Source organism: Pinus tabuliformis, chromosome 8 (assembly GCF_031772625.1).
Source record: "Pinus tabuliformis cultivar Carrire ecotype Pingquan chromosome 8, CPIR1, whole genome shotgun sequence".
Lineage (NCBI taxonomy): Eukaryota > Viridiplantae > Streptophyta > Pinopsida > Pinales > Pinaceae > Pinus > Pinus tabuliformis.
In genome coordinates, this window is record NC_142294.1 from 2,001,053,794 (window position 1) to 2,001,065,088 (window position 11,295).

General features: G+C 38.5%; 1 protein-coding gene across 1 annotated transcript in view; it reads left to right on the forward strand.

Annotated features, from left to right (window-relative positions):
- The window catches only part of LOC149244469 (uncharacterized), a 191,651-nt gene extending 184,984 nt beyond the window's left edge, over positions 1–6,667 (forward strand). Inside the window, exon 3 of the mRNA XM_089374878.1 lies at positions 5,865–6,667. Within this exon, the coding sequence (XP_089231004.1) occupies positions 5,865–6,256 (392 nt within the window). The 3' untranslated portion in view covers positions 6,257–6,667. The remainder of the gene's footprint in view (positions 1–5,864) is intronic.
- The last annotated feature ends 4,628 nt before the right edge of the window (positions 6,668–11,295 follow it).

Consider the following 11,295-nt stretch of genomic DNA (forward strand, 5'->3'; position numbering starts at 1 on the left):
GTCCTTGCTATTTTCTCCAATTTAACTCAAGACTGTGTGGAAGTCTATATGGATGACTTCACAGTGTATGGGGAAGATTTCCAACAAGCTTTAGACAACCTAGAGAAAGTTTTAATCAGGTGTCAAGAGACCAACCTTGCCCTTAGCAATGAAAAATCTAGAATGATGCTTACTGAGGGTGTTGTGTTAGGCCATCACATTTCCGGTACTGGGATAAGAGTAGAACATGCTAAGATTGAAATAATCGCTCGAATCAAAACTCCCAGTTCTCAAAAAGAAGTTAGAAGCTTTCTAGGGCATGCCAAGTATTATAGAAGATTTATTCAAAATTTTACAATAGTCGTCACTCCTATGTTCAAACTATTAACAAAAGATGCGGAATTTCGGTGGGATTCTCAGTGTCAGATTGCCCTTGAAACTCTTAAACAAACGTTGTCAACTGCTCAAGTTCTGAGAGGACCAAATTGGACCCTCCCTTTTCATACTTGTACTGATGCCTCAGACACAGCTCTAGGTGCTCTTTTGGGCCAAAGAGAGAATCAAATTCCCTATGCTATCTCTCTCCTACAAAATTAAACTGCACTGTCACTAAAAAAGAATTATTATCAGTAGTTCATGCCATAATAAATTTAGACATTATATAATAGGGTATGAAGTTTTTTTACACACAGACCATTTAGCTATTAGATTCTTAATGAATAAACCTATCACTAATGCCCGTGTTACTAGATGGTTGTTACTACTACAAGAGTTTAACATTACTATCATTGACACACCAGGAAAAGATAATCTTGTTGCTGATTTTCTGTCTAGACTTATCCACACAGGTGACAGTGCACCAGTTAATGATGATTTTCTGGATGAAAATTTATTTTCTATTTCTACTTACACTCCTTGGTATGCAGATGTAGCTAATTATCTGGTTACAAGAAAGTTGCCACAAAATTTGTCTTCAAGAGAAAAATAGAGAATCATACAACTTAGTGCTAATTATATGTGGCATGAGGATTGTCTATACCGCACTGGACCAGACTTGATGATCGGAAGATGTGTACGAGAAGATGAGATGCAAGACATTCTCAAAGCTTGCCATAATGAGCCGTGTGGTGGACATTTTTCCGACAAAAGAATTGCATATAAAGTGTTACAATCTAGGAACTATTGGCCCACTATTTTTAAGGACGCAAATAAATATGTTACTATCTATGATGATTGTCAAAGAATGGGGAAACCTATCCCAACAGATGAAGTGCCTCTTCAAGCACAGGAAGCACGGGTAGTAATCAAACCTTTTGATAAATGGGCATTAGATTTTGTAGGACCAATTTCTCCTATGTCCAAAAAGAAGAAGTATATTTTGGTATGTACAGACTATGTAACCAAATGGGTAGAGGCTAAAGCACTATATTCTATTAATGAATAATCTATTTTTGATTTCTTATTTGAAGAGATATTTACCCATTTTGGTGTACCAAGGGAAATAATAACTGATCAGGGCACTTAATTCACTTCCAAGTTGGTCAAAGCTATTACAAAGCAGTGTCGAATTAGGCATCGAAAATATACACCTTACCACCCCCAAGTAAATGGACAGATAGAGTCTACTAGTAAAGTAATCGAGGCCATTGTTACCAAGACAATGCAGTTGCATCATAAAGACTAGGCTGATAGGTTACTTGAGGCTTTGTGGGCCTATAGGACAACCTGGAGAAACACAATAGGCCATACTCCCTATGAATTGGTGTACGGGAAACAAATATTGCTTCCTATAGAATTTCAAGTAAAAACTTTCAGAACTGCCATGTAACTGGGGATGGATTTGGATGAGGTACAAAAACAAAGGTTAATGCAAGTGAATGCATTGGATGAGATTAGACAAGATACTCTTCAAAGGACAATGCTCATTCAGGAACAGAGAACCAAATGGCACGATAGGTTTATTAAGAAGAAGCTTTTTCAGCTAGGTTTAGGCCGCCTTTGTTGTATGACAACAAATTTAAAAATTTCGAAGGAAAAATGTCAACACGGTGGTTGGGACCTTATGAGATAGATATAGTCTATGACAATGGTTCAGTCAAGATAAAAACTATTGTTGCAAATCAAACTTCTTTCATAGTGAATGGGCACAGACTAAAGGTTTACCATAAACCGTTGTCTAAAGAAGAGTTTATCATACATGTTCTTCAAAATTTTGAAATGCAGTTAGTAAGCGAGGGGAGTGCTCCTCCTACTTAGTCATCACTGTAAGTTCTGATTATTTTCAAATTTTATGTAGGTAGGTCAGAATAAAAGTTTTTTGTGTGACTAACCGTGTTTCCTTCCCTGTAGATAAACAATAAAGGAGGGCATTTACCAGTTGTAAGTTTATTCCTTTAACCAGTCCTGGTAAGTTATTTATGGAAAAGGAACCTATGGAGTTTTCTTTAAGTTTTTCACACTGTGCTAGGAGATCTCCTGCAGAAGAGAAAAGGGCCAGGCAAGCCACAAGCAAGTAGGAGCAGAGGCTGATACATTGCAAGGTGTGTCCAGCTGGTTTAGCATGAGGATCAATTTATTTATCAGTCAAATAAATTTCCTTGTAAAAGATCTGATTTCTCAAACTCTATCGATAAAATTCTACAACAAGAAGAGGGTTTTCCTAGTTGGGTTTCCCAAGAAAAGTTGTCTTTTTTGTGACTGTATTCTTCATCTCTACTTATTATTCCGTTGCTTATCTATTGTTGAAAAATTATGTGTCTTGGTGAAAAGAAATTAGTTTCAAATTGTTCATCATAGTAGTCGCAGAATTTCGTGGAAAATCAATAGACTTCCATGTGACAACTGTTTGAGGGAAACTACACAAAAGCCAAGGCCACTTACAAACTTGATAATTCATAAGTGTGGGGTAAGATATAGGTTCACCTTGATGTGGGCTAGATTGGCCCGTACACCAATGATCACCCCTATAAAAGCAGGCTCCTTTAGAACCATGAGCCCTCAAGTAAGCCCGTCCAAGGCCCTACAATTCTATCCCAGACAAAAGGAGCCAAAGATGAACCCAAAGGGACCGACCATAGTTCGATCAAACACAAGCTCTAGGATGCCTAATACAAGACCTCACATGGTTGTTACAATGCTTTAAACTTGTGACCTTGGGCTTAAGGTAGTGGTGAAATATGCTGCAATAATTTGTATACACTCTTGCTAACATGAGGGGTAATAGATCCATTGCAATACATTCCTTAGGAGGATTGCCTACAAGTATTTATTGTATGTTGCTTTATGGACTAAGGATCACATTGTATTGTTGGCCTCCCTTACCTCTCATATAAATAAAGGACTGAGAGAATCTTTCCATTCATATATGTTCATTTTACTCACTTGTATTCACTGTTATGATGACATCACAACATTTGACTTAGAGAAGAGTGCACACTAGCCCCTTTCTCTCTAGAGTCTTCACTTGTGGTTGATCTCTCTTATTCTTGTGTCGCAATGGCTTCTTGGAGTATCTTGGAGCATCATTGGCATCTAGGGTTAGAGTTTATTCCTTGGATTTTGGACATTAAGGTTTTGGGATAAAATCCTAGGGTGGACTTGTGAAGAAAAAGAGAATGGCATTTCTTTGGAGTGATTCTTGCATATTGGATCTTCTTAGTTTCTAAGGTTTTGTTGATTTTCCCTAAGCTAGGGTTTGGAGGGCTGGGAGAATTTGTATTGTCCTTGCTATGTACATGTACTTCTATTTGAGCATTATAGTGAAATTTCCAATTGTCCAATATTTGTGCAGTTTTTAAATTGGATTTCCAGCTTACATGTTCTTTATGCCAATGTTGATAAAATCGCCAATTTTTCAGTGATGTCTCGAAAAATCGCGATTTTTTCAACCAACTGATTTTTTGGCCCAAAAAATCACGATTTTTTCCTTTGGTGATTTTTTTTCGATTTTTCCTGATTTTTTTCTGATTTTGAAAAATGAATATATTTTGTATTTTTTAATGTGTCCCAGTTTGCTGATTACAAGCATACATGTCTCACTGATTTGACAAAAGTAAAAGGACACTTGTTAATGATTTGACGTTAAGTGAAGAATACAAGGGATGGATTTTATTGTTGCCATATTGTTGCTCTTACTGTTGTAAAAAGTACTTTTAGATCTGGCTATTGGCTGATCCGTTGCTCTCAAAAAGCATTGAAACTCATTCTTTTGGTTTGGTATTTTTTCTCCTTGAATTGCCAGTAAGTTTATGCTGTTTGGAATTGAAACATTGTAGGACCCTTGCCTTTTTTTTGCCGATTTTTCAACACTGCTTTATGCGTTGTTCTTTACAAGCATACATGTCTCACTGATTTGACAAAAGTAAAAGGACACTTGTTAATGATTTGACATTAAGTGAAGAATACAAGGGATTGATTTTATTGTTGCTCTTACTGTTCTAAAAAGTATTTTTAGATCTGGCTATTGGCTGATACGTTGCTCTCAAAAAAACATTGAAACTCATTCTTTTGGTTTGGTATTTTTTCTCCTTGAATTGCCAGTAAGTTTATGCTGTTTGGAATTGAAACATTGTAGTTTTTCTGCTATTGTTTTTTACCTTGTTTTACAGTAGCCCTAAGGCTGAGAACCATAGGGCTAAGATCCAAGAATCCTTCCAGGTTGAAGGTGAAATTTCTATTTTGAATTCCAAGAATTTTTTTCACAAGGACTCCCCAAGAAAAATTATCCTTTTTATAACTATAAAAGGTTGGTTTTGGAAAGAACCCCATACGAGAAACTAGTAGGCAACATCTTCTCATATCTTCCCTCAATGATGCTGTGTACATCAAAGTGTAGGTGGGAGTCATTATCTCTCCATAAATGGCAATTGTCCATAGACGATTCCTTAGCTTCCTCTAAACTGCACCAGGAAGATATGTCTCTTGGATACTCCTTTTCAAACGTCTCCGAAGTGCCAACCTTTAGGTTGCTTCACATGTTTCCTGCAGTTACTGTTTTTGTAGTCGATTATAGTTATGAACTATTTCAAGGTATGAATTATAATTCAAGGTGTGAATTATCCTGTGATGCCTTAGAAATTTTTTCAACTTCAAATAACCACTTGTTATGTGCTTCATACTCAGCATATTCAAGAAAACTTCCAAGAAGCCCGACGTCCAAGAAGAGCTACTTCCACATGATTGGCATATAAACCTGGTTATGCCCTAATGATGGGGGCATAACCAGGTTTATAAGTGGAATGTCCCCAATATTTCACTCTTTTATGTGTGAGAGAACCAGGGTTTTGAAGAAGTAGCTTACTTTCAATAGAGCTCCTTTGCTAGGTAGGATTTGTGGGCGGTGATTCGTAAGGGTTGTAGCATGTTGAATATTGTTCAGAAGTATATCATATAATATACAAAATTGAAACCCCATAAGTCTTCTGTCAAATGGCATTGGACTGGCCACAATCTGTCTCCTGTTAAACGGTGTTGGTGTCTAGCTGCAAGCTGGTTGCTTTGACAAAAGAAGATATCTTTTGTCCAAGCACCCAGATTTAGGAATAGCATCCCAAAAAATCACCCACCATTATGTGTCCAGGAGAATCTAAATGTCCAGCGTTGCTTTCTGTGGCATCTACGATAAACATTTAACCACACGACCAACCATGTGTGTTGTTTGTTACTCTTCTAGTTTTTTGCAATATGTACATGATATTAATTAGTGGATGTCTTATATTTATTTGTTTTCAGTTGATTATGATGTATGAGTAAAAGTTGCTTACAGGAGAAGTATACTGTAACATGTTAAGCCAGGGAATTTCTTTGCAGTCTTAGGAGCTATTCAGATGAATGAGATAACCATGTACAAGATAATAGTTTCTTACTCCAGTCATATATGGATGCAGCATCGAATGTAGCCCAAGAAAAAAATATCGAAGAAGAAGCCAAAGGAGAGTTTGAAAGCAAACCATCTGAGCCTGTTCTTGCAGACAGCAAAATAACAAAAAAGCGTAAGGCCAAAAAGGAGAAGCCCAAGGAACAAGAGGTTGCCACTACCGTGATTGGTAATAAACAGGAGCAAGCAGTTCAAATTAAGGAAGAAACAAATCAGGTTGTTGCAGATCCAAAGGCAGTGTTCAAGAAACTAGCTTCTCATCCGAAAAAGAAGTCTGGTAAAGAATCCGATGTAGCTGCCAAGGCTGCGGCAGCTGAAGCAGCTGCAAGAGCAGCAAAACAAGCTGCTGCCAAGAAAAAAGACAGAATGCACTACAATCAACACCCTCCAAGTAAAAACTGAAAAGCACTTCTTCTTTTGGGTAAATGAGATGATATTTTTAGGGCCAGAGTTCATTTGATGGCAGCTACCTACAGGCGAGCTAATTCTTAAAGAGTATCGATATTGTTGCTGTTGTTAAGGGCAGTGGAACAATAGTTTTTTTGCACCTTGAAGATTGTTCCAGAAATAAAAACTTTTCTGGTTCCTATGTTCAATAGGATTTTGGCATTCAAAAAAAAGTTTCGTAGAACTTGAATAGATGATTTTTCCAAATAGATTACAAATATGTAAACGTGTCAATAATTTATTCTGCTCCATGGAAAGAACGTAGGCTAAATAGCAGGCAAACACAACAACTTCTGGGCATGATTTTTGCGAATACTCTGAAACGAGTTTGATCGAATCTATAGTATCACATTTTGGTTTGTCCAATGCATAAGTCTGTTGACGTAGAGCTCATTTTATTTTTAATTTTTTTCGCCCTTTTCAAAGTGATGATATCCTAAATGTTCTAAAAGGAGCATAGGGTAAACAGCAGACAAAACGCAACAATTTCTCGATATGATTTCGGCGCGATTCTGTCTGGGGATGGATATGGTTTAAATAAGCACTATGATATGCTCATTCTACATTATGATGCATATCACATCATAATGTAGATTGAAATCTCTACAGAGAGATGTTAATGTAACATGATACTGAATACAGGGAAGGATGATCATATTAATTTGGGGATTTTAATTTGAAGGAAGGGTTATCATATTAATTTGGGGATTTTAACTTGACGTCGGTGTAGGTTGAAAAAACTTCCGTGTAGGAAAATGTCTTACAAAGTATTTCTGTATTATCATTATTATTGTCATTAATTCATGACATAGTTATTAAAAAAATTAATTTGGAATGAAATTTCAAGATAGAGATATTAAAAATAATTTAGGAGAATATGATGTTGAAATCATCAACAAGTGCGTTCTATATAGTAGCAGTAGCTAGTATTGTACAGTAGTTAGTACCTGTAACTTAGTAATGTAGCTTAGTAATATAGCTAAAGTAAAAAGCAATAAAAATGCTCTAAAGCTTAGTTTAAATATAGCTAAATTAAAGTAAAATATTGAGTTCAAATATAGCTAAATTAAAAGTAAAAAGCAATAAAAATGCTCTAAAGCTTAGTTTAAATATAGTTAAATTAAAAGTAAAAAAAAATAATAAACTAAAATGGCATGAATGTACTCTTAGAATAGAGTGTAACTTAGTTTAAATATAGCTAAATTAAAGCAAAAAATTGAGTTTAAATATAACTAAATTAAAAGTAAAAAGAAATAAAAAAAAACTAAAATCGCATGATTGTACTCTATTAAAATAGTTTAAAATAGTGTTTTAATGGTACTTAACCTTATCAAAAACTATTAAAAATGATTAGTTAGTTTATATTTTTAATAAAATGTTGTCGAACATGTTAATATTATAATAATATAATGCTATGTTGCCCGGGTTCGCGAACCCGGGTGTCCTGCCCCTATCTTGGCGGCAGTCTTTCCACTACTCATAGGCAGGTGCGACATCACCACCCAATTTCTTTTCACTTCACTAAGCATTCATCATTCATTTTACACAGCGGAAACATTCATCTTTAACTTCATTCACATATAAAAGTATAGAAGTACAATTAATCTTGACGGTTGGGGCAACTCCCTGATAAGAACTTGCCCACAATATAATATAATAGTATAATTTACAGTTTTATATACAAGCCAACCTTTCAAGGCAAATCCAAAATATACCTTTGCCAAAAATGCCAAACTGCAATTTTCAAAATTCTGCCCAAGCTGTCGTTCAGCTCGGCTTCACTATCATGTAGCCTTTCTCGTTTCACCGTTCGGGGCAGTCCACCCTGTCGTGTGGCCTTACCCACTCTACTCGTGTGGCCTTGCCCACTCTACTCGTGCTTCATAACTCGTCGCAACATCTCTGCCTACTCGAGTCACTATGCACGCTCCACCCGGCTCTGTCGTGTCACCCGGTCTGTGGGTCGTGTTAACTCTCCACCCAGCGCCCGCCCGTGCCTTACCACTACCTGACTCTCCGTTTAACTCTGCTCGACTATTATGTCGCCCGGCTTACGGGTTGTGTAGACTTGCCCGAGCTCGGGTCACTAGCTTGCCCGACTACCTGCTCGCCCGAACCACTCATTCGTTCACTTACCCGAACTCTGCCCTCCACTTGATTGTTTACTCGACTGTAGTGTTATTGCGGGTAGACCCGCCCTCGTTGCAACCTGATACACCTGACCTGCGGTTTCGTTCGGCCCTTGAACTTGCACCTTCGTCCGGTTCCTCGCCTTGGTGCTTCGACCTGTTCACCTACCTGCACCTCGACCTCCTCTTATGTTTGCACTCCCCTTTACCTCCAATTCTTGGAAGTATGTTTATGCTTGTTTGTTGATGATCTTTCTCCCACCATGCATCCTCCTACTTATACACTTCGCCATGGTTATAACGTGGATCGGCCTGCCCAGGCCGACCTCCCAAGTTTACTGTTCCTGCCACCAACTCATGTCGGCCCGTCGGGTCCACCTACCTAACCTCTCACCGTATAAGGTTGCCACCATTAGTTTCCACAGTTAGCGAAATTTTGTCTTCTTCGTTGGCTCGTTGCATGCCAACTCATCCCATCGTTGCATGTTCGTTGCACACGACTCATCTGCTTGTCGCATGTTCGTTGCACCCGACTCTTCTACTCACCGACTCGTCGCATTTAATCAAGGGCGCGTCGCACGTCATACACACAACTCATGGGCATGACATACTCCCCCACTCTAAACGATTGTCGTCCTCGACAACATCCATCGTCCATTGTCGCAAAGTATCCCTAGGTCCAACATCCAAAGAATGCCCATACTGCTTACCTCTGCTCCAATGTCACATAAACTATCAAGTCTATGTTTCCATAAACAGGAAGTATCCTTGATCCATGACATCATTTAGTCCATATCTATTGCAAACATCCTTGCAACATATATATCACATCTGACTCCATCATGTATCGTTATCATGTGAACCACTACATAATACTCCATCCAACACAACATCTCAGTCGTAACCAAGACATCTATCTGACACAAACTCGGTGTACTGCATGCCCCCATGTCATCGAACTAGTTGGGTAGCTAATCCAACCATAATGCTCAACTCATGAGAATTTACCTTCTCATGCCACCATTGGTTGTTTCTCAACATTCTGTCACAATCTCAACTTGATCAAGAATCCGTCCAAGTGTAAAATAAGCCATGCTCAGGTCTATGTTATACCCATATCATCTGCAACATGTTGCCCATGATGCTAATGCCAATGTGCTTCTATGCAGTCGCATTCATCCAAGCATCATCAACCTGTCAAAGAAAGAAGCCTCATCTCCAAGGCCCCTTGTAAAGGCGGTGCAGTCCTCCTAAAGATCAAGGCCCTACACACCTACCTCCAAGGTTGTCTATTGAGAAAGGAGGGCCAAGAAGTTTCCTCCCTGACTCTCATCACCCATGTGTCTGATTGATGTTGCGTCCTGAAGTACTTGTGCACAACTTCAACCTCATGTGTACAACCAAGCTTCTCAAGCTTGTCTTTTGTCAACTGAAAGTCATATATGCCCATGGTATACCTGCAAAACTCCACTATGCCAGTTGGATCTCTACCTGTATAGTCTTCCCCAACCACTATCATTGAAGAAGTATTCGGACTTCCTCCATATGTAACTCCATGGTGAAGACCCTTTGTAGAAGATGCATCTGTCAAGTGCTTCAAGATGTGTGAAATTGACTTTCCACCTTCATCTTTTCTTCTAGCTCTTGCAACGAAGTCAACTAACTTCCTCTCCTTCATTGTTTGAGTCATACATCCAAGTCCTCTGCTCCACATGATCATGCTTCACATTTGGATCCTTTGGATACAAAGTCATAGAAGCCATCCTTGGTCTATATCCCAAGCAACTCCTATTCATCGGAATCATCATAGTTTTCCCTTCAACGATAATCAAGAGAATGTCTCGATACACCATTCGTATGGCTTGTGCAACCTTCAAAAATTCTTGCCCCAACACCATAGTATGATCATCTAACTCAACAATCCTCAAGTCCAACTTTCCAAGCCATGAACACACTCTCACCTGAGTGTCCTTTAATACACTGGCCACAACTTTCATGGTAGAGTTCACCGCTTTGAAAGCACTCCACTTTCTTCCCACTTCAGCTTTCCTCCTAAAAGATTTTGCTCCTTTCCTGCTAAGGAAGCTATGAGTAGCCCCTGTATCTACCAATGCAACAAACCTCTTGCCATGTACTGTTACCTACACAAAATTCAGCTTCAAGGCATTGCCATCCTCTTTAGGCTTAATCTTGTGTCTTACTTTAGCAACCTTCTTCAATAATTCGACCTCAGAAGAGTCTTTCAACCTATGTTTCAACCTATGTTTCAACCTGACTTCCTTCTTAAGGTACTTCACCTCCTTTCTTGGTTCATCTAAGCAATTCGACCCTGGCTAAGCTTGAGTTCCTTCAAGTTTGTCCTCCATCGCACCCTGCTTAAGTGTACCAATCAAGTACACATTGACCCCTTTCATTCTAAGTGAACCAATATTCTGAACATATTACTTCATGTCTTGGTGATAGTCCCCAATTCTGTCAATATAATCGAGCTCATCTTGCTCTATCACAACGGGCTTCCTACCAAGGGAGTCCTTAATTTTGTCCTCAAGTTCCTTGACTTTCGTCTATGCCATGTGTTAATCTAGGTTGTCATTGATGTCAATATGGAAGTGTTAGTGATGTAAAATTCTTTGATACATGATTGCCCATTGATGCCATTGATCATAATGCTCATAGTGATGAAAGTTTGATATATGATGAGAAGATGAGATGGAGGACCCAAGTGGATTGAATATATATATACAGACATAATAGAAACAGTGGAACCGAGGAGGAAAGATATCGGAAGCCATCAGAAGAGAAAGAGAAAGAGTAAAGAGGAGAAGCCATGAAGCCAAAGAATAAGAGGAATAGTTCATCAGAAGC